The sequence below is a fragment of the Oncorhynchus masou genome, chromosome 12 (assembly GCF_036934945.1).
Source record: "Oncorhynchus masou masou isolate Uvic2021 chromosome 12, UVic_Omas_1.1, whole genome shotgun sequence".
Classification (NCBI taxonomy): Eukaryota; Metazoa; Chordata; class Actinopteri; order Salmoniformes; family Salmonidae; genus Oncorhynchus; species Oncorhynchus masou.
In genome coordinates this window covers 41,704,445-41,727,696 of record NC_088223.1, presented here as the reverse complement: position 1 = coordinate 41,727,696, position 23,252 = coordinate 41,704,445, and the positions used below count along the sequence as shown (strand labels likewise).

The following is a 23,252-nucleotide window of genomic DNA, read 5'->3' as shown; positions in this document are numbered from 1 at the left end:
TGTTGAGTGTCAAAAACCCCGCAGTGTTGCAATTCTCGACACAAACTGGTGTGCCTGGCACCTACTACCATACCCCGTTCAAAGGCACTTAAATGGCAATACACACCCCATGTCTCAATTGTCTCAAGGCTTAAACATCCGTCTTTAACATGTCTCCTCCCCTTCATCTACACTGATTGAAGTGGATTTAACAAGTGACATCAACATCAAGATCGTAGCTTTCACCTGGATTCACCTAGTCAGTCTATGTTTTGTATACCCAGTGTATATTTTCTTGTCAAGAGAACCATCTTCCTGTGTCATTTTGGAATTAATTGATTCAGCAAGATCTATTAGGGTTTCATGTGAAAAGCGGAACTTACCCACTTGTAGAATTTTAAAGTATTTTTTCCCAAATGGAGAAAAACTCTCACTGTAAGTACTTTGTAGGTAAAAGCCAACAAAACTCTCCAAATGGGTTATTTTCAATCCCACAGTCATAGTGCTCAGTAGTAATAAATTGGTTCCAGGTCTGAACCACTGAATATAAAACAAGTCAAATATATTATAAAGAAATAAATGTTAATGTAGTTTACATAAGTGTATGTAAACTTCTGACATCAACTGTAGCTAGATAAAGTGTAGGCAATGACTAGCAAAGACAGAGAAAGGGGACTGAAGAAGTTCAACCCTTTATTCAATGAATTTCAATACAGCACGTGGATTGGGCACAGGTCTCTGATTGCACAGAGATGACCTGCAGGAACTTCCTGCAGGAATGTGAAGTCTTGTTGAGGTCTTCTCTGTTGCTTATTAGCATTTCACATTTTTTTTAGAGCAAATTGAGGCAAATATATTGACAAAACTCACCTTGTCCGAAAGAGAATTACAGTTATCAAAACATTCAGGCCAAAGTAAGGCTACACCACACATCAGTTTGAATTGTTTGGAAAATTCACTGACATTTCCTAGCGACAATAGTCCTTGCAGTGCTTCTGCCGTAAACTCTTAGAGTCCCAAAAACTTCTCAGTTGCAGATATGATGTCTAGCTTCTTGGACTTCTTAGGCACTTGTGCTTTACAATTGTGGCTATAAATGACACAAAATCCACTTTCTTCACAATGAGTGTACCCAGAAAACTCAATTGACTTAAAACACTAGCAACTGGTTGCAATGCATCCACCACCACATTTTCAACAAGGCTGCCTCTTGCCCCTCTGACTCTCTTCCACGTCTCCACATACAGTACCAGACAGAAGTTTGGACACACCTACTAATTTCAGGGGTTCTCTTTATTTTTACTATTTTCTACATTGTGGAATAATAGTGAAGATATCAACTATGAAAAGACACTTAAGGAATCATGTAGTAACCAAAAATCAAAATATATTTTATATTTGAAATTCTTCAAAGTAGCCAGCCATTATCTCACAACCAACACCCTGCAAGAGTTCACGTAGCCCCTAATCTTAATAACTCATTGTAAATGTAAACTTCTATGGGGGTATGGAAGTACCAAGGATCCCGGTTAGCACGGACCATTCGATTATTAGAGTTCCGGATCTCGGAGGAACAGCTGTTTCGGACACGATGACGTATGTCCGCTTTCTTTTAGCTTTCGGCTGGCTAGCAGGCTAACAACAACAACTGTTCGGATATTCAGATTATATTGAAGGACATGTAATTTAATTTTACAGGTGATCAAGGCAAAGTACAGTAATTGAGCTTTACCGGTGATCAATGTTAAGTACAGCCGCTGGAAGCTAAGGTGGTTACAGACATTTTATCGGCCTGACATTACGAAAGACTGACCATCCTCATTGCCAGAACGTTGAGTTGAGGATAACCAAAGATAACTGTTGTTAGCTAGCTAACAAACGTTAACTCTGATAGCATACTTCTGCTGGTAGTATAGGCTGGTACCGAGATAGCGAACAAACATCAAATATCCGTGCTAAATGAAATGGCAAGCTAACGTAAATGAGCTTGATTGTTTAATAAGTACTATCTAGGCTTGTCGATTAAGGCAGCCCCCCGCACCTCTCTGATTCAGTTGGGTTAAATGCGGAAGACACATTTCAGTTAAAGGCATTCAGTTGTACAACCGACTAGGTGTCCCCCTTTCCCTTCCTCTCAATTTCATAACTCAGAAGGGTCGCTTTTTAAAAATAAAAAAAAGTTACATATGGTAGATTATTATTAGCTGTAGCCAGCTAACGTTAGTTAACTAAGAAAGAACTATCAGAGATGTGATCCTCATTCCGCCTGACTCTTTATTTTCTGACAAACCGTAGCTAGATATGTAGTCTGTGCAACTCAAATCTACTTGCATAACACAGTGTTAATTTCCCATAACATTGTGTCTTTAATCTTTTTTTTCAGGTTTCAATGCGGTGGCCAAGTATCAGCTAATGTTATATCTTGCAGCTGGATAGCATTTAGTCGTCGTCCGCATTGGAAGAGACCCTTCTGTTGTTCCAGCCCAACATCTCTGGGCTATATGCAAGGCACCATAAGACTCCAGAAGGACACTAACAGATGGTGTAAAACATGGACCAGTGTGTTGCCGACAGTCCTGTTATCCTTATCATTAAGGCACCGACCAGAAGTATGATGACCAGACAATCAACTGCTTCCTGAACTGGACAGTGGATAAACTAAAAACCCATATCTCACATGTATATCCCAGTAAACCGGTGAGTTGGTTATGGCTTACGTACAGTGAGATTGGTCTCAGTTTTCATTTCCCTTGAGGTCTGTTCAGATCAGTAATGTATGTAAAGAAATAATTGGTTCAGATGGGGTTTGAACATTCAGTTAGAAATATATTGCATGGTAGATGAAATAAAATACAACAATAGAGCCATGTCCACTCTGATGTGGGATGTTTTCTCTCTTTTCCCCACCCAAGTTTGAACCTGAATCCAAGACATGGTGAAATGTTTTGTTGGTTTTACATTGAATTCACCTTAGTTGATAACTCAACCAAATGTCAGTTCAACATCTAGTTTTGATTTACATCTGTGCCCAGTGGATTAGGCCTACTCCTTCCTAAAATTTCCAGGGCTGCAATTGTATGCACAGTTACAGCAGCCATCAGTGAGGATTAGCTGTAGTGCAAAGGTGCAAGTGACTGGATGCGTTGTGATCTGATGCAGGAGTTGGCTATAAGTAGGATACATAGCCAAGTAGTCCAAGACGAATTTGAATTGAATCCGTTGTTGACGTGAATAGTTTTCAACGAGGGTGCTTAATCCTATTAGTTGGAGAGAGAAACGGAACCTAGCTCGGGTATGCTTTGATGTGAATGAGCCAATTAGTAGTATAGGTTTATATAGGTATGTGTTTTATTTACCTCGTTTATTTGTCTGGAAAAAAAGGACTGCAGAATACTGACAGTCTTATCTAGCTTAATTTAGTCTTTGCTGAATTCACCATCACATTTTCTGCACTAACATCCTATGTACCCCTGCAATTGCTTTTTGCTACACAGTGATGATTTCCTAACCTGGATAAACATCCGTTTTATATCTAGGCCAACACTTTTGAATTCATGTCACGTCATATTACTAAAATTGAGAGCCTAATGTCTGTGATGTGAACCTATTACCAATGGAGATTCATTTTTAAAACCCACCACCACGACCAAAATAATGTCAAACACAGTTGAATAACTAACTATGGGGATAAAAGAGCGGTGGGAGGAGGAGGATAAAGCAATAATGAAAGGTTGTGCTGGGCCTGTATTTGAAAAGATTCTTGCCTTGAAAGGGTGTAGATTTGACGTCCGGCTGGAAGGAGGGCAGTGAGATTTCTTTGTTCTCTGATTTCCTTATGGTTCCTGCTCAGTAAACACTGAGCACTTAAAATCACTCTCGTCTGGTAATCTCAGTCTGTTGTGTGTTCTCCAACTTCTCTGGTTAGTGTCATCTATCACTGTTTACCATAATAGTTTTAACCAGGTGACAGCCTTCTTTGTTAAAGCGGCAATGTGTAACTTTTTGGGTGACCTGACCAAATTCATCTGTCATTCTTATTGAAAGCCAGTGTAAGAAGCGGTAGATCTGTTCTATGTATGCTATTTCTTTGCTTCCCGGCGTTGTCATTACCCTACCCTACTAACTTAATCCTTGGTTTCCTAACACCTGTCGCAGGGATTTTTCTGCCATTGTAATCCCTGGGCGTACGGCCCAAGTGTTTTTTTTCGGGCTACCTAAGCCCCCTTTTGATCCAGAAAAAAACCTGTGTCTAACTGATGAACTAAACTGAGATGTGTGGCCAAATCGTTTTTTCCAAACGTTCATAGATGACCAGCAGGGTCAGATAATAAATAAGCTGTTCTATGCTCTGAGCTGTCCGATTTTCATTGTAGAGCTCCAAAGACCAGAGGCTGGTATATTCTGGGAAGCTGCTCTTGATCACTTAACACTGAAAGATGTGCTCAGAAAGGTCTGTCTGCTGCATTTATTTTCTTATATTTCATCTTCATCTGATAATCTGTTCAGAGATTACAGCAATGTATGCATTCATCTTAGATTTACATTTTTAAAGTCAAGCTGATTACTTTGACAATTGTATTTTAATGGAATAGTGTAGCTGTCCTTGCTAATGGCAATGGATGACTCTTACAGCAGGATGAGTACCACCCCTCCTGGGTCCCCCAAGGACCTCAGGAGCCACAGTAACAAGGCCCCTGGAGTCCCCTCTACGAGCTCCACGGTGACTTACCGGTATGCATGCAACATCCATTGATTGCCACACATTTCATCATCCCAGCACACCTTGGGCTAGCCTGAGTGCCAGTCTGTTTGTGCTATCATGCCAACTCATTGTCATGCCAAAAATGGCTTGACAATGAGCTATGGAGATGGCAAGAGCACAAACAGACATGGCTTATCTAGGCCTACTTTCTATTGTAATCCACACTGCTTCTGAGATGATTATACATACATACATACAGTGGGGAGAACAAGAATATGATACACTGCCAATTTTGCAGGTTTTCCTACTTACAACGCATGTAGAGGTCTGTAATTTTTATCATAGGTACACTTCAACTGTGAGAGACGGAATCTAAAACAAAAATCCAGAAAATCACATTGTATGATTTTTAAGTAATTGTGTCGTGAAAATGAATAGTGCGATAAATGGCGGTGGAAACGCCTTCATGCACAAATATTATTTTTTATGAGGATTTTATAATATTCGCATGAAATCTGTCAACAATTAGATGGAAACCTAGCTACTAATCCAGTTTCTCTTTACATTAATTTCTCTCTCCTTTCTCTGTCTCTCTCCCTCTCTCTCTCTGTCTTTCTCCCTCGCCCTTCAGTCAGATGTTGGCTGCCTCGTCTCAACATCTCAGGCCTGACCTGCTCTCGGCCCAGCCTGGCCAATCAGATCCTCTGAACCCGCCTCCCCTGGAGGAGCGCCATGACGACTCCAACATCCAGTTGAACGCCCAGGGAGCGGAAGGCGCTGCTGGACGACGACGAGGATCAGAACTGTGATTGGCTGGACTGGGTGTACACTGTGTCATGCGCCGCCATCTTGCTCAGCATAGTCTCCTTTTACTCATCCTTTAGCCGCTTCGTCATGGTGATTGGCTCCATGTTGCTGCTATACCTGTGAGTATTTCCCTGCACCCTCAAATTAATGCTGTGTGTCCTTAGCGGTGACATACTAGACTTGCCCCAGAACTCGATGTATGTGCTGTCTTGCCAATATCGAAAGAGATAGCTATACAGCTCTGGGAGCATGATCTTTCTATGACCGACTGACCAAGTGAAAGCTAGGATCCCTTATGGATGTTACCGAGTGGCGCAGCGGTCTAAGGCACTGCATCTCAGTGCAAGAGGCGTCCCTGGTTCTAATCCATGCTGCATCACATCCGGCCGTGCATCACAATTGGCCCAGCGTCGTCCGGGTATGGCCCAGGGTAGGCCGTCATTGTAAATAAGAATTTGTTCTTAACTGACTTGCCTAGTTACATTTAAAAAATCTACTTCAATCAGTATAGAGGAAGGGGAGGAGACTGATATGTAAGCCTTGAGACAATTGAGATGGAATGTGTATGTGTGCCATTCTGAGGGTGAATGGGCAAGACAGAAAATGTAAGTGTCTTTAAACGGGGAACTGCAACACTGCTTGGTTTTTCACCCTCAACAGTTTCCAGAGTGTATCAAGAATGTTCCACCACCCAAAGAACATCCAGACAATTTTACACAACTGTGAGAAGTATTGGAGTTAACATGGGCCAGCATCCCTGTGGAACATTTTCAACATCTTGTAGAGTCCATTCCCCAATGAATTGAGGCTGTTCTGGAGGCAAAAGGGGGTGCAACTCAATAGTAGCGAAGGTGTTCCTAATGTTTGGTATACTAAGTGTATTTGTACAAATTGTGTAACTGGAAAGTGATATTGTTCTGAATACTTTATTTCAACCCAATACCTTTCTATCCGGGTCTTCTTGGCTCTTTGACCCAACAAATGTGTTATGAAATGGTCACCCATTATGTATCACAGGGTTTGTTATTGGCTGTTTCTCTTGTGTTTTCGTTAGGCACCAAGCAGCGTGGTTCCCCCTTTAACCCGGAGAACAAACTTCGGAACCCTGGGGACGGGCCCCACCAGGACGAGCTGGAGGCTGACCTTCATCATGACCTCCAAGAGACGGTAGGTCATCTGTGACCTCTGACCTTTTAGCTCTAGTTTAAGTGCTTTTGAATGTCAGGACAGAACCCCTGGAATGATACAGTAATATAATTTGCAATAGCAGTGATGCATGATTTATGTAATGCTTGTCTGGTAACGTAATATGGTATTGCTATGGTGAATGATTACAATTGTAAGAGGGGGAAAAAAATCTATCAATTTTACAGTTTGTGTTGTTTGACCTACACAGAAGCGGGTGATGGATGACGGCTTATGACGATGCGGACAGTGGAGAGGAAGGACCAGAGGATCCCAATGCTATTCCCCATGTTGGCTTCCTCTCTACAACTTGGTAATTTATTGTCACGTTCTTCATGTCTCTTATACCTGAGTTGCCCCCCAATGCTGCCAACTGAGGCAATGAGCCATGGAAGTCAGAATTTCACTAGTGACTGGACTGAATACACTATCTTTAGTATGCCCAGCGAGTTCACCCCAAGGTCTACACAATCATTGTACAATCTACCGGATCACAGGGCACTACCGAAGAACTGAACGGTCACAGACAAAAAAGCCTTGAAGTGAACAACATAATGACACTTTTGAGGGAAAAGGACATCATTTGAAACGTTCAATGTCATGAGATCTAAATGTTCTTCAGTATGATCTTCTCAGTCGTTGTAGTATAGGAAACTATGACTTGTAAGAAGACGGAGAACATTGATCGCTGTGTAATATTGTCTGTTTATTACAATGATAATGAGCCCTATTTCTGTGTGAAAGAATGATCAATTATGTACTGTCTGTATAGTTGCAATAATTGTTCAATTGTATAATAAGTGTATTATTTTAATATAAACTTCAAGCAATCCGTTGGAAAGTACCCTAAATCATATTTGCTGTGATGTGTTTGGCGCTTAATCTGTTAAAATGGAACCTTGGCGTTCGTTTGTTGGTAACGGTCGTGAGCATTGTTAGAGTTGTGTAAATTCGAATCTGGTATCAGGATAAATATAACAATGAGTCACCGATTGTATACTATTTATTTTTTATTAGCTCAGCAATAAATGGCAAATGCAACTTTCGTATATACGGGCTCACTATAATACCACCCAGGGCAGAACAGGGAACTGACAGGATGTACGTAAACAGTTGTTCTTATACTGTGATAGACATTGTTCCAACCCGTCTGTTGACCTATCACAGTAGAGGCTGAGCGTGGTTTAGACTTGCTCAGCCTATCGCAGGCGCTCAAGCGGGTCCCCACCTCTTGGCGCTTCTTGGAGTCCTCCCTCCGTCGATGTATAGATTCTTACTGTTCTGGTATCGCAGCCTAATTATAACAGTTGCTCAGTTCCTGCTATTGTGTTGTTCAGTATTTTTCCATCTCAGTTAAACCTCGTGATGACCACCCCTCCCTACGCCACCTTTACCACAGCTTTGTAAGATGCAGCAAGTCACACCAGGTGCTCAATATTGTTACATACAAACACAAGGACAAAGCATCTGCTGGGCTGTTATCTACAGTTTTGCAACATGCAGGTCACACCATGTTACTCAGTTCTTGTCACACACACACAAACAGGCAAGTAGATGTAGCAAGCAGTTGTTTAATCTCATGATGATGCCCAAGTGCACAAATGCAGATACTACACACAGCCAACATCAGATAATCTTTAATCATATATATATATGGTAATGGCTGTAATGTAAAACACAGAATCCCACAGCATCAGAACAGATAGAACAGACCACTCTTTTTTTTTAAAGAAAATATTTTATTCAGTATAAAAACACATGAATATTTTGTATTTCTTTTTTATATGAATCAATATAACGATGGTGCAGTAAAACCGTCCTGATACTGGGTTTACATGGTTACTAAATAAATTGCGGCGCGTCCTCTGAGGTTGAGTGGCACAAAAAATGCTTGCCAGTTAGCAAACTAACGTTAGCGCATTAAGTTTGACAAAGAAAATAACCGGTTGAAAATACTGAAACGAGTTGCCTAGCTGGTATCTGTGGCAATTGTGTAATCTTTTTATGTATTATCGGACTCGAAGTCTGAACCTGATGACTCAGTTCAGTCGATCAGGCCCAATTTAGTTCTGAAAGGGACGATGAGTAATTGTTACAATCTACCAAATTCATCCGTAATGTTGGAAAGGGTAAAGGCATTGCATTTGGCGGTCATGTCAACAAACGACAGGCACGGAAATGTGTTTCTCTCAAATGAGTTTTGCAAACCAAAGAAGATGGGAGTTGACGTGTCTGTTTTCATCAGAGATAAACTGCGAGATTTTTTATAAACATTGGAATCAGTCATTCTTGGTAAGTGTCAATATTCACCTCAAATATTAATTAACGAACCTATTAGCTAATTAAGAAATATTGCACGGGGAGGTGTGGTAACTGGCCAATATACCACTGCTAAGGGCTGTTCTCCGAAAGACGCAACGCGGAGTGCCTAAACACGGCCCTTAACCGTGGTATATTATCCATATACCACAAACCCCTAGTTACCAACGTAATTAGAGCAGTAAAAATAAATGTTTTGTCATACCCGTGGTATACGGTCTGATATACCATAATACCACAAACAATCGAGGTGCCTTATTGCTATTATAAACTGTTCACCAACGTTATTAGAGCAGTAAAAAATACATGTTTTGTCATACGCGTTGTATACGGTCTGAAATACCATGTCTGTCAGCCGATCAGCATTCAGGGCTCGAACTACCCAGTTTATAGTTATTAGTAGCCAATGACTGTCAGTGAGCATTCATTAATTTGATGATAAACCTGTGTGCCCCTTTTTGACAGCTGTCTTGGCTGGGCTTCTACATTGGTAAGTTCACTATGCAGGTACTGTATGTAGGCTATAACCTAGCTACTGTGCCTCAGCAGTCAATGGTCAGATGCAGAAATGTGAAGGTAATTAGTCTATTGCAGTGATTCCCCCGCTCCCCCAAAAGAAACCAATTACATACAGAGTATTGTGAAAGTATTCAGACCCCTTCTCTTTTTCCAAATTTAGTTACATTACAGCCTTATTTTTTAAATTGATGAAATTAGATTTTTTTTCCTCATCAATCTACACACAATACCCGATAATGACAAAGTGAAAACAGGTTCTTAGAAAGTTTAGCAAATTTATAAAACCAAAAAAAATCTGAAATACCTTATTTACATAAGTATTCATGGGTACCAAAAAATGTCTGCAGCATTGAAGGTCCCCAAGAACACAATGGCCTCCATCATTCTTAAATTGAAGACGTTTGGAGCCACCAAGACTCTTCCTAGAGCTGGCCAGCTGGCCAAACAGCAATTTGGGGAGAAAGCCCTGATGGTCACTCTGACAGACCTCCAGAGTTCCTCTGTGGAGATGGGAGAGCCTTCTAGAAGGACAACCATCTCTGCAGCACTCCACCAATCAGGCCTTTATGGTAGTGGCCAGACGCAAGCCACTCCTCAGTAAAAGTTACATCACAGACCACTTGGAGTTTTCAAAAAGGCATCCAAAGGACTCTCAGACCACAAGAAACAAGATTTTCTGGTCTGATGAAACCAAGATTGAACTCTTTGGCCTGAATACCAAGTGTCACGTTTGGATGAAACCTGGCACCATCGCCATGATGAAGCATGGTGATGGCAGCATCATGCTCTGGGGATATTTTTCAGCGGCAGGGACTGGGAGACTGGGCCAACTTTGATTTGATTTGAGGAAGACATGGTGGAGTGGTAACGCGCATGTAAGCAGTTGCTCCCAACGCCACTTGGGTACACTGCAGCATCCACTCTTGCTCTTGCTGCCAAGGCCTTTCAAGCCTGACATCTTGAAAGACGGTTTGGACACTACAGTGAAAATGGTTAACTTGCGCTGGTTATCAAGGGGCAAAGTATTGACACATTTTCTGGGAATAGAGAGACAAGCTTAAAGTTTTCTTTACTGACTATAATTTTCACTTGTCTGACCGCTTGCATGATGTCGAATTTCCCACACGACTGGCCAATCTGGGTGATGTTTTTTCTCGTCTGAATGATCTGAATCTAGGATTACAGGGACTCTCCCGCAACTATATTCAATGTGTGGGACAAAATTGAGGCTATGATTAAGAAGTTAGAGCTCTTTTCTTTCTGCATTAACAAGGACAACACACAGGTCTTTCCATCATTGTGTACTATTTTGTGTGCAAATGAACTCAAGCTTACGGACAATATCTATTGTGATATAGCGAAGTACCTGACTGAGTTGGATGCGCAATTACACAGGTACTTTCTCGAAGCGGACAACACAAACAACTGGATTCCTTATCCCTTTCATGCCCTACCTCCAGTCCACTTACCGATATCTGAACAAGAGAGCCTCATCGAAATTGCAACAAGCGGTTCTGTGAAAATGTAATTTAATCAGAAGCCACTGCCAGATTTCTGGATTGGGCTGCGACTCAGAATATCCTACCTTGGCAAATCTCGCTGTTAAGACACTGCCCTTTGCAACCACATACCTATGTGAGAGTGGATTCTCAGGCCCTCACTAGCATGAAAACCAAATACAGGCACAGACTGTATTGTAAATTATTTAAGACAGACTCTCCAATACAACCCAACATTGTGCATCCTTTCAATCACTACCTTCTCATTAACCTGTGGTGAGTTATTCACAATGTTTGATGAACAAATAAGGTTTTATAGGTAAGATGGCTAAATAAAGAGCAAAATGATTGATTATTATTATTTGTGCCCTGGTCTTAAAGGAGCTCTTTGTCTCGTCCCACGAGCCGGGTTGTGACAAAACCTCACACTCATTCTTATGTTTAATAAATGTATTGGATAGTGTATGTGTTGCAGGCTTACAATGATGGCAAAAAACAACATTTGAGAGTACGCTGACCCAGGTGCTAGAGGGGGTACGCAGCTGGAGGTTGAATGTTTGGGACTATAAAAAGTTTGGGAACCACTGGTCTAGAAGGACATTTGTATGATGTAGCGTTAAGATTTCCCTTCACTGGAACTAAGGGGCCTAGCCCAAACCATTATTCCTCGTCAACCAAACCTTACAATTGGCACTATGCATTGGGGCAGTTAACGTTCTCCTGGCGTGAGGACGTGTTTCAATTGCTCCAGTCCAATGGTGGCGAGCTTTACACCACTCCTGCCAATGCGTGGCATTGTGCATCGTGATCTTAGGCTTGTGTGCGGCTGCTCAGCCATGGAAACCCATTTCATGAAGCTCCCAACGAACAGTTCTTGTGCTGATGTTGCTTCCAGAGGCAGATTGGAACTTGGTAGTGAGTGTTGCATCTGAGGACAGATTTTTTTACGCGTGTCAGCACTCATCTGTTCCATTCTGTGAACGTGTGTGGTCTACCACTTCCTGGCTGAACCGATGTTGCTCCTAGACGTTTCCACCTCACAATAACAGCACTTACAGTTGACTGGGGCAGCTCTAGCAGGGCAGAAATTTGACAAACTGACTTGTTGAAAAGGTGGCATCCTATGACAGTGCCACGTTGAAAGTCATTGAGCTCTTCATTAAGGCCATTCTACTGCCAATGTTTGTCTATGGAGATTGCATGGCTGTACGCTAAATTTTTCACACCTGTCATCAACGGGTGTTGGTGAAATAGCCAAATCCACATACTGATATATATGCTGTATAGTGTATATATTTACAAAAAATATACAGTATATGGGGTATTGGAAATTATGCAAACAATTACATTGATGGAAGCCACAATCGATCTGAAATATTAAAGCTGACCCACCCCCTAAAAATATATATACACAGGACCAGTCAAAAGTTTGGACACACCTACTCATTCAAGGTTTTTCTTTATTTTTCACTATTTTCTACATTGTAGATTAATAGTAAAGACATCAAAACTATGAAATAACACATGGAATCATGTAGTAACCAAAGTGTTCAACAAATCAAAATATATTTTAGAGTCTTCAAAGTAGCCACCCTTTGCCTTGATGACAACTTTGCACACTCTTGGCATTTTCTCAACCAGCTTTTCCAAAAGTCTTGAAGGAGTTCCCACATATGCTGAGCACTTGTTGGCTGCTTTTTCCACCACTGCGGCTTCAGAGCGAAGTGGTATCCCATAACGCACTGCATTTTTTTGAGTTTGCGCAATTTAAACACAAATGAATGTCGGCTTGCCTAATTATGAGTCACCTGTATTTATTTGAGTCTGATTTCGAGACATGACACGCTACATCTGAAATACTTCCCATATTAAAATGTTTAACAGTTACCAAGGTTTTTATCATGTAAAACGTCAGGGGGAATTATTTCATTTGAATTTCATGCATGTTTTATTATTTAAATGTGGAACATGAATTGCATCATTCAAGTCAAGGGTGTGTCCTGGAGTTGAAGGGTTTATTTGATCCCTTCGCCACTCTTGAAGTCACCCTGGCGAGTTTCGTCAGCATCGCGCGACAACGGAGAGCCTTCCGTGAGAGTTGGCAGGGGTTTGGGATTCACCGTAGGTACTGTATACACACTGATGGTGTGCTTTGCACTTGGCTTAAATATGCAGAGAGGAACAATAGACATTTCATTTACTTTTAATTGCTTTCCATCAACACTTACAAAAAAAATTGTTTCCACCCTACATGTTCTTATTGTATTCAACAACATATTGCAGGAGAATGTTCTGTGCTTGACTGAGGTCAGTGTAATACATGGTCCTAAAGAATACCCGATTTCTATGGTACAGATCAGAGCCATATTATATTATTCATGGTAAAGATGATACAATACAGATGGAATCCGTTGCACTGCAATACCACTTGTGTTCTACAATGAATTGTACCTACTGCATATATATAGGATCACAAATACCAAAACAACATTTGTAATGACTTAAAATAGCCAACATTTGACCAGAAATGTGTTCAAACAAAAATTGCAACAATGCACATTTACCTTTTTGTTAAAAGACAGGTGTTTGGCGAAATGCATTAGATTTCTGTCATTTTCATTCGTGATATTGAAGTTACAATAATTCTGTACATTTGCTGATATTGCATGTAAAAAAATTACAGTTCATACCATTCGTGAACAAACACCACGTCTGTGACATACAAACACATACAGTACATTATTGACAAATTAGTATGATGAAGTGTACTAATGAGTTCCTATGTGTCATGTAATACATCAGGTTAGTGGTCGGGTCGGGTTGAGGAGGACGTGACTTTCACAAAAACGTTCATATTTCAACAGATATGATGAACAGCCTGTCGATATGCCGTCCTAGCTTGCTCGTCTCTCTTACGCATGTTGAGCCACGTGTGTGTGCACTACCTGAACATGAACACTTTGTCTACCGGATGAATAAAAGACAAACAGCGAGCATTCACAAGGCACGTCAGCTATTGTCTGTATAATCAGCCACACACTAATAGTCAATAGAGACACACAACGTGGATGGGGTTTGACAAACTCCCGCTAGACAGCTCAATAGAAACATCACTCCAGACATTGTATTGTACTGAAAACTCGTCTATTATTGCTAAAACAGGAGCACGTGTGCTAAGCAAAGAAAGAAATATATAATTACATTTTACAGATCATTTTTGGAAATATCTTTCAGCATAAAAATGACATGTGCAATATTGAACTTACCTTTACGGTGTACATTGTGACACACAAGTATCAAATCTTGTACAGCATAAATGGTACAATATTGTGAGAATACAATTTAACTGCACAGAATAATGTTGTTCATTGCTTTTAGAAGAAATCTAACGGCACATTGCTTTTTTGTTCACTTTGCTGTTTATCAAAAAAAATTGTCCCAAGAATAATAAATCCAACAATAATACACAAAATAGGTTATAATATTGAAATACTGTGCGAATGGTGACAGACAAGCGATGAGTGTAAAGAACTTCCCACAATCAGAAATCATATTGATTTCAAAGTTGTAACTTTTTCTAGACATTTGAGCAAACAGTTCTGTGGGTCTTCAGATTCAATGGTTTTTAACTCAATTCAAGCCTGTGCACTAATTCCTACTGGCAAACAAATCTAAAGTGCTTATTGTAGTATTCATCCCATCACTTTCTTAACCTTAAATTAGTATTTCAGAAAATGTTCCATTGAAACATACAACAGAAAGCACACAATTCCACAGAAACAGCATAACCGTGACATATACTTACAACAACAACAAATATTCTCAGTTGGAACAACTTGATCTGAGCAGCAATACAAATACTGAGAATGCAACTTGCAGAGTATACAGTACAGATACAGTACAGGGCAGTGAAAAGATGTTGCCACTCCAACCGTTGTCAATGTTTCACAAGTGAGAAAGATTACGGGGTAAAGGCGTCTGAATGTCTACATTCTTCTTTTGGTTTGCAACAGTTTCGTTTTAGATTACCCGTGTTAAATCAGGATGTTACCAGTTTGCACTGATGAAATCACAGAAATAACAACTTGAAATATCATGGCTTGACTGATGTGTTTCTGGAGCTGGTGTAGCTGGTTTGTGTGTAGTACATTTTGGAAAGGAAATATATATTATTTTAAAAAATGTAGACAGAGACCAGAATAGCTCACACATGACATGTGCCAAAAAAAACAGGATGCAAATGTGAATCTCTTAATTGGTAATAAAATATAACTTAAAATGTACATGAGAAAATATACCTTATATAATACAATTAAGTAAATATATGCATACACAACAATTAAAGAAGATTCCGCATATGTGTGGCGGTGGTGGCCCCATCCTTTGGCATCTGTGGCAGTGAGTGGGAAATGATTGGTTGACATGGGGTTTTGAGCCATGGGGTTTCGGTAGGCAGTGTGAGTCTGGTTCATTCATGTCCCGGCAATGTGCTCGCCACTGCCCGGGCAGTCAGTCCTCTGTGCACTCGGGGGGCCTCAAGACCCCCTTAGCTACACTGGACCACTGGAGCTCAACTGTTGATCCAGCAGACCCACAAAAGGGGCTTCTTTTCCAGAGACCGGTCTGATTGCTCTGCTCATGTCCTAGCTTGCTCACTGTACCAGGTTGGCTCTCTGTGGCGTTAGGTGGGGGGGGGGGGTAGTACAAGGTCTCCTCGATCACAAGGCAGTCTCTAAGGCTGAACTCTCTCCTCCTGCCTCGGTAGTGTCCATGTTGACTCTAACACAGGCGACCTTCTCCTGGCTGCCAGGAGACAAGGGAGGGGAAACAGATGGGAAGAGAAGCATCAATGGGCTGGTTGTGCTGTGCTGGGCCAGGATATCAATGTGTCAAGGATGAGCAGGAAATGTGTTTCTGATGTAAGTGCAATGCTGTCTGTGAAAGTGTCAGACGGCAATGCTAAAATTAAACTCAAAGCTCATACCATGCTCTAAGAATATACGGTTGTTAAAACACCCTAGACTTGAGGATGGCGGGCTCATGTGTTAAATTATGTTGTCCTTAACCATTATAATTGGGACGGAAGGATAAAATGTGGCAGCACCCAGTTAGATCCTCAGGACATGTAAGAACCTCAGGGCAAAGCCTCAACGCTTTGCTTTTATGTATTGTAGGCAAATATATCTGTAGGCAAATACAATATTCAGGAAAATAGAATGTATTCTTGTTTTATGGAAATATCCACACACAATTCAGATTTCACAACATACATGCAACTGAAAATGATGCAAGTTATGACACAAGCAAAAGCAAGATCTTAATAGTCTCATTACATACGAATGGATAGATTGTCATATACCTATAAGTTCACGTGCTAGTCACAGAATTAAGTAGATTATTTAGTATTAGATTCGTTACTGTCCATTAGAATAGTCACAGAATATAATAGAATTATATGATCTACAAGTGATCTTGTCTTAATGAGATTTCAGTAGACCTGAGGTGTGCCTGGAAAAAGGCTCCTCCATCATCAGGACAAAGAGGGGTGACAGCTAAAGGCAAGTTGTCGTCGGCATAGCTACCTTTGGCTACGCTTCATAGACGGGCCGAAGTCGGCGCTCAACGCCACTGCTTTGCATGCCCCGCTTTTGGCCATTTCCTCAGAGATATTAACATTGCTGAGGTCACATGAGCTACGTGCAGCGAGGAAAACAGGACAGAACAAGGGAGGGGAGACAGACATGCATGCATATGGATAAGGTAAACAAACAAAAAATTGAAGCACACAGGGCTACTCGGCACCAGTTCTCGGTCAAAGCGTTTCTCTGTCATTGTGTCTTGCACTGAAAATATGTAACAATCGCTTTGGAGGCAATTGTGACCTGGATGATGGTTGTCTGGGGTGAGTTCTCTATGTAATCAGTGTACATTAGTCATTAGTATTCACATGGTTTTAGAGCCTTTTTACCTTGCCATGATACGATGGAGCAGTATGTATCATCATAACAACCCCCCCCCCCATAAAACAAGAAAACACAAACGCAACACACAGGGGAGTGTGTTTTCAATAAAAAGGCGTCATCTACAAAGTATAGTAAATAGCCAAGTTACGATTTTGGCCATGCGCTCACTGATGTTACTGTATATTACTGAGTAGGGTTAAAACCCACCCCTACCGCCTCTTCATCCACTGGGAGGGTACGAGCTGTTCAAGATAAAACACGTTACCGAACTAACATCATCGCGGTTACCTTTACGTTGCAATACCAAGAATGTAGAGATGTAGATTTTGTTGTTGTTGTTGTTTTATACCCTAATAAAATGACATCATCAAGTCATACAAAGATAAAGCCAAAGAAAAGTGTGCCCTTCATTTATCTATCCAGTGTAATGTTGTGTATTGTACTCCTGTTGTCGGGTGGGCGGCACTCACCTCCCTGAGAACGTTTTGACTGGGATCTTGAGCAGGTTCCCAGCGTCATAATGGACCTTCACATCATTCACGCCCACCTGTTCTACGAGCAATAAAGCCTGGGCCTCCTGGGACCAAGGGGAGAATTACAATTGAGTGGACCCATGAGAGTGCAGTCAAATTGACATCGTCTGAGCAGCTTTGCCCGATTCTAGTTTGATTTCTGTGGGGGAAAGTCGTGTTAGAGTGCTAGACAGTGAATGTTGTCGGGGGGAGCTAATGGCTTTAAAGTGCCACTGTGTGTTACCCGTTTCTCCCTCTCCTTCTTCTTCTTGTCATCCTCTTTCTTCTTCTTGCTCTCGGGCATCAAGTCGTCCAGATAGCTGAGCTCCCTCTTGGTAAAGAAAAAGTCGAGAAGCTTCCGAATGAAGACGAGGGCCAGCACCTTTAAGCAAAAACAGGATATTTTAAGAGGGGGAGAAAGAAAGCAAAAGAACTACACAGACCCATACACACGGTTTTAGATATTTTCACTGTTTACAAACACCCTTGTTGGTAGACAAGATATCACATTTCTCCAGATTGTAAATGTGGAGAGTGATATTAACCATGGAGAGATAGATTGATGGCAGTACTACTATAGCACATTTCTCTCTATGGGTATTACCATCATGGGGAAAACGACAGCGGCTGCGGAGGCCTTGATGACCCAAAGCAGTATGAGGCAGGTGAGCTGCACCAGGGTGAAAACATGGACCTTCCACAGGGGAACGTAGCGCAGGTAGATCAGGTCAGGCTGGTGCTTGGCTGGCATACCAAACAACTTGATACGGTCAAAGAACTAAGAGAGCGAGAGGGAGAGAGAGATGTGAACATTGTCCTGAGCACCATTCATCATCCATTTCGTATTTTTGTCAGGAAACACATTTGCAATGAAAGAGTTCAACTGAAATGACATGTTTTCTTGATCAAAGGGAGTTTAATTACAACAATAGTAAGCTCATCACTACAGACAAGGCATTGCATTACTGTCTAAAGATCAAAATCTCTGATCATATCTTCAACTAATCAGTGAATATAATCTCACCTGAATGCCTTTGAGTGAAGAGGCTCCCATGTAGAGGAAGACCCCGTACAGCACCGGCATAGGAATGAACTGGAGGTTGGGCGAGAAAAGTTGAACATACAGTATATAATAATAATAATCATAATCATTTCAAGCGCCTTTAAAAAAAATCATCCATGTCAACATTTCAACTGTAAGGTGAACACCTAAGAGTCAAACTGCTTAGCATTCACATTGCATTAGGGGTCCAGCGCCCATTGTCATACATTAATAATCCATCTTGTTTTTTTATAACACTTTTCTAAAACCCAAAGAGCTGTGACCTTGAGTGCGGAGGTCATGAAGACGGAGCAGCCCATGAGGACAAATATCATGAAGCCGGTGACCCTCTGCTCTCTGATGCCCAGGAACTTGGGCTGTTCTCCTGGCGCCGAGCAGCCCGACTCCACCTTTAGGTTTGATTCCATCACATTAGACGAATGTCGATTATACTCGAGAAAAAAAAGCCAAAATCACAACTAATCACTTACAACAGAGGTGTCAAACTTAATACCCGGAGGGCCGAATGTCTGCTGGTCTTTGTCATTTCCTATCAATATGTTCAGTTCAGACCAAGACAACCAGGTGAGAGCAGTCCCTAACTAATTGATGACCTTAATTGATCAGCGAAGTACAAGGGAGGAGAAGAACATTTAAAAAACGCAGACACTGCCCTCCAGGAATTGCGTTTTACACCGCTGACCTATAACGAATAAACAAAAGACAGCAGCAGGCTTGCCAACCTTGAGGCTGTTGACGTGGGAGATGGAGAGCACGGTGGCGGCTACGAACCAGGGCAGGCCCATGATGGAGCAAACCCCCAGCATTACCGCCACCACCAGCAGGTCCAGATGGTAGCCACAGCCTTTCTACATGACGGAGAAGAAGGGGAGGGGAAGAAGAGGATAAAAAAAGTGATTATAGTAGTCGGGAGCACCAAATTGTACACAGTGAATATGCTTCATGAAAACACTAGCTACATTAAAACCTTTGAATGTTAATATAATGGACCGAACTAGGAGACAGAACATTGTAAGAAATGTGTCTGTTCCACCTCACCTTGACAGTGGAAATGGAGTCTGTAGACTATGGACGTCTATGCCGTAAACCAGCGCTTGCTCACCTTGAGCTTGTGCTCCTTGCGGTTGATGATGACGGCGGTGATCTGCTGGTCCATGAAGATGAGGATGGTGCAGAGCAGAGCGGGCAGTGCCGACACCAGCAGGGTCCACCAGGGGTTGGTGCCCAGTGGGGAGATCAGCCAGCCGCGATGCTTGGAGGTAGGCTGTAGACCCAGAGCATAGAGTTAGCTTTTAAACTATAAAGCTAATAGCTGGCAGTCAGGCTATAGTGTTCGAGTTAAGTTTATTTGTCATATGCGCAGGAACACACGGTGTAAACAGTACAATGTAATGCTTGCAGGTTCCCCTCTCGAAAATGCGACAACAATAAGAATAGAAAATAATCAAGTAATTGCAAATGTATAAAAAGAATAGAAGCTCAATAGAAGCTACAAAAAAAATTGAATACAAATTTAGCAGAGGTATAAATACAAGGAAGGCACATTACAATATTTACACGTGTGCCGGGGAAGGGAGATGTGAAGTGTGTTGTGCAATATTAAACAGAAGTCCAATAGCAGCAGTGGTGTGTGTGTGTGGCTTGAATGTGTGTGTGTGTGTGTGTGTGTGTGTGTGTATGTGTTTGTATCTGCATATGTGTGGGCTTGTGTGAGTAAGTGAGTGACTTAGTGAGTGAGTGACTTAGTGAGTGAGTGACTTAGTGAGTGCAGGTACGGAGAGTCAGTGTAAATTCAGTTCCAGTTCAAATGTTTGGTTTGTGGGTAAAAACTAACTCTGAGCCTAGTGGTTCAACACCCGATGCTCCGATACCGTCTGCCAGACAGTAGAGGAGTGAACGGTCCGTGGCTGGGTTGTGCGTGGTCCTTTGTGATGTTTTCCATTGTACATTACATTGTCCTGTGTACACTTGACTGTATCCTGTGTGACTTTGATAGATTTTTGGCTATAATGCTAAGGCTAGTAGCTAGCTATCGCATTTACACTAGATAGCCTGTCGTGGTGCTTGGAGGTGGGCTGCAGCAGGGCAGAGAGTTCGCTTCAACGCTAAGGCTAAAAGAAAGCCACCCCATTGCGCTAGACAGATCTGAATAGGCCAGTGTCCACATTAGCTGACTACTATCACTTACTGCCTCGAGTATCAGCCCAGGATATATATATATCATTGCTGTCATCAGCATCACATGACATGGTGACATTATCAGTATGCCCTATGGCAGGCAGTACAGCATCTTTTGAATGCCTACACAGAAATAGAATATCAAAAGAGTCCTACCTCAAAGCGGTCGGGTACGTTGAGTTTGGGAGAGGGGATGCCCATCAGATAGTCCACCAGCACCATGATCATAATGGTCAGAAACACGGCAAAGTCACTGATGGTGGAGCGCACCTGCACAACCCGTGATAAGGACATTGCACAAACATGGTTGTGTGTAAACAACAAAGCCATTATAATTCACTCAATGGGAACACCCACACACAGTAGCTAACGGTGATGGCAAAGCGCGGGACACATTGTGTGGGAGGAAGGTGATGACCTTGAAATGAACTGTGAATGTTGTTGCAGCACAATGAAACTTTTAGAGGAACATGAACACACCCACGCGGACACGTGCACAGACGGGCGCGCGCACACACACACACACACACACACACACACACACACACACACACACACACACACACACACACACACACACACACACACACACTCACACACACACACTAGCTGTACACCCTGATTGCAAGTGAATAACACACTTTTGTAGGGAAGTATCGCTCGGTCTTGATCTCCTTGAGGAAGGAGGAGAGGAAGAAGGTGGTGAAGAAGAGGATGATGGACCAGAAGAGGACATCTGGGATGTAGGGACCGTGGTGACCACAGGCAGAACCAGCAAACTCTCCATGGAGCAGGTTACACATCTGGCAAAGAGAGTAAAAGGGTCAGAGAAATACACAGGCTCAACAGATGTTTTTGCAGTGTGTGTGTGTTCCTTGTGTGTGTCCTCTGACTGACCGATACGTTAAGACTGTTCCAGGAGATAGTGTCTGGTGTGTGTCCTGTCTGGTTCCACATCTGCAAGATCTCAGTGGAGGCGTTGGCTGGTGGAGAACACTGACACCTGAGTCAAGAGAAGAAATCTTACACACTCCATGCCTCACACTCCCCACACAACCATAATTTCCCCTTTTCCATCTTTGGGCGCGAGTCAGTGGTAATATCATCTAAAACACTGCAATCCAAATAGAAAAGGTAAATTTCCTGAGTAAAATGTACATTTCCTGAGTAAAATGTGTGTTCGGTCAGCGATCAAATCGTTTTTTTTTTTTTTTTTTTTTTTTTTAAGGCAATGGAAAAATGGCAGCGCCCACTTCCCGCGGCTTTTGCCCTCCACGAGGCTCCCTAACCCAGACTCACGAGTAGAGGGTGAGGTTGTCCAGCTCATTGTGCATGTTGACGGGGTAGTGTTCCCCCAGGTGGAAGAGCTTCTCCAGGGCCTCGTAGATGAAGATGATGCAGATGAGCGCGGCGAAGGCCTCCTCTGTGAAGCGGGTGATGTAACAGACCAGGGAGCTAGCGTCTGTGGCCACCAGGACCAGGCAGAGGAAGGCCGTCCACAGGCCGATGCTGGTCCTCAGAGACAGGTAGGACAGGCCGTAGTCCCTGGGTAGGAGAGGAGAGGAGTTTGAGATTCAATAGCAGGGCTGTCAAATCATTAAACAATGTAGTCGAGTTAACTCGCAGGATTCTCTGCGATTAATCGCAAATTACGAATTTGCTCAAAGTGAGCTGCAAATGTAAGATTTTTCATATAAGAAAACATAAGAATATTGATGTCTTGATTTTATCTAAAGCAAAGGTTAGAAAAAGTAGGTACATTAAGAAAGCACACTTTATTTAACCTCAATATCAACTTTACAAAGCATTGTACTAGGTTTTAGCTGTATATATAATGCATTTTGGATGTTTTCAGTGTACTTTCACATTCATATCTTATTAGGTACTGCAAGCAGTGAGCTCAAAGCATAGAGGTTATGACAGTTGTAGGGGAGGAACCATCACTCGGACCATGCCTTATGAAATGATTGAGGATTCATCAATGAATGACCTTGAACCTGTCCCGACTTCTTTCATAACTAGTTATGGCCCTGAGTTTTCCCTGACCATGTGACTTGACCAAGAAAAACTCCAGGCACTTGATTTACTGTGCATGTATACAGTACATAAAACTCAGGGAGGTACTGATCAGAAACAAATGAGAAATCCCCAAATGGCAGGTGAGCTTGTACTTGCAGGTTGTTACCACCAGAGGGCCACAGTGCAAATGAAAGTGAAACCAGGATATGGTTTAGCACTCACTTGCAAAACTTGAAGAGGATCTTCTCGAAAACTAGGACAGGCCCCGTACTGCCCAGTATAGTAAGGGGCTGCCCCGCAAACAGAGAGAAGGCCACTCCTGTGAGGGATGCCCCAAACAGAGACTCTATGGCACTCTGTAGCAAAAGAAGAGAGGGAGGGGAAGAAGGCGTGAGAAGAGGAGGAGGTGGTAAATACATAAGAGGAAACCAGAGAGAGGAAGACACTAAGGGGAATAAGGCAAAGAGGACAGAAAACCCCACATAACATAGCACATCAGTTTAAAGC

The 23,252-nt window shown here is 42.1% G+C and overlaps 1 protein-coding gene and 1 pseudogene across 5 annotated transcripts in view; one reads left to right on the top strand and one right to left on the bottom strand.

The window, feature by feature from the left end:
* The first annotated feature begins 1,585 nt into the window (after window positions 1-1,585).
* Window positions 1,586-8,283, top strand: LOC135550107 (homocysteine-responsive endoplasmic reticulum-resident ubiquitin-like domain member 2 protein; annotated as a pseudogene).
* A 4,914-nt stretch (window positions 8,284-13,197) lies between these two features.
* Window positions 13,198-23,252, bottom strand: part of LOC135550105 (sodium bicarbonate cotransporter 3-like) — a 72,647-nt gene continuing 62,592 nt past the window's right edge. For 3 of the 5 annotated variants that reach the window (XM_064980591.1, XM_064980595.1, XM_064980590.1), the window contains 14 exons: window positions 22,968-23,101; window positions 22,026-22,271; window positions 21,624-21,729; window positions 21,368-21,529; window positions 20,883-20,996; window positions 19,651-19,812; window positions 19,271-19,396; window positions 18,812-18,937; window positions 18,510-18,578; window positions 18,090-18,263; window positions 17,730-17,867; window positions 17,444-17,550; window positions 16,593-16,703; window positions 13,198-15,813 (listed from right to left, as the gene is read on the bottom strand). In XM_064980591.1, coding sequence (XP_064836663.1) covers window positions 15,729-15,813; window positions 16,593-16,703; window positions 17,444-17,550; window positions 17,730-17,867; window positions 18,090-18,263; window positions 18,510-18,578; window positions 18,812-18,937; window positions 19,271-19,396; window positions 19,651-19,812; window positions 20,883-20,996; window positions 21,368-21,529; window positions 21,624-21,729; window positions 22,026-22,271; window positions 22,968-23,101 — 1,860 coding nt within the window. In that variant the 3' untranslated portion in view covers window positions 13,198-15,728. Of the gene's footprint in view, window positions 15,814-16,592; window positions 16,704-17,443; window positions 17,646-17,729; window positions 17,868-18,089; window positions 18,264-18,509; window positions 18,579-18,811; window positions 18,938-19,270; window positions 19,397-19,650; window positions 19,813-20,882; window positions 20,997-21,367; window positions 21,530-21,623; window positions 21,730-22,025; window positions 22,272-22,967; window positions 23,102-23,252 lie in introns of those variants that run through there. The other 2 variants (XM_064980592.1, XM_064980594.1) reach the window with 2 other exon arrangements.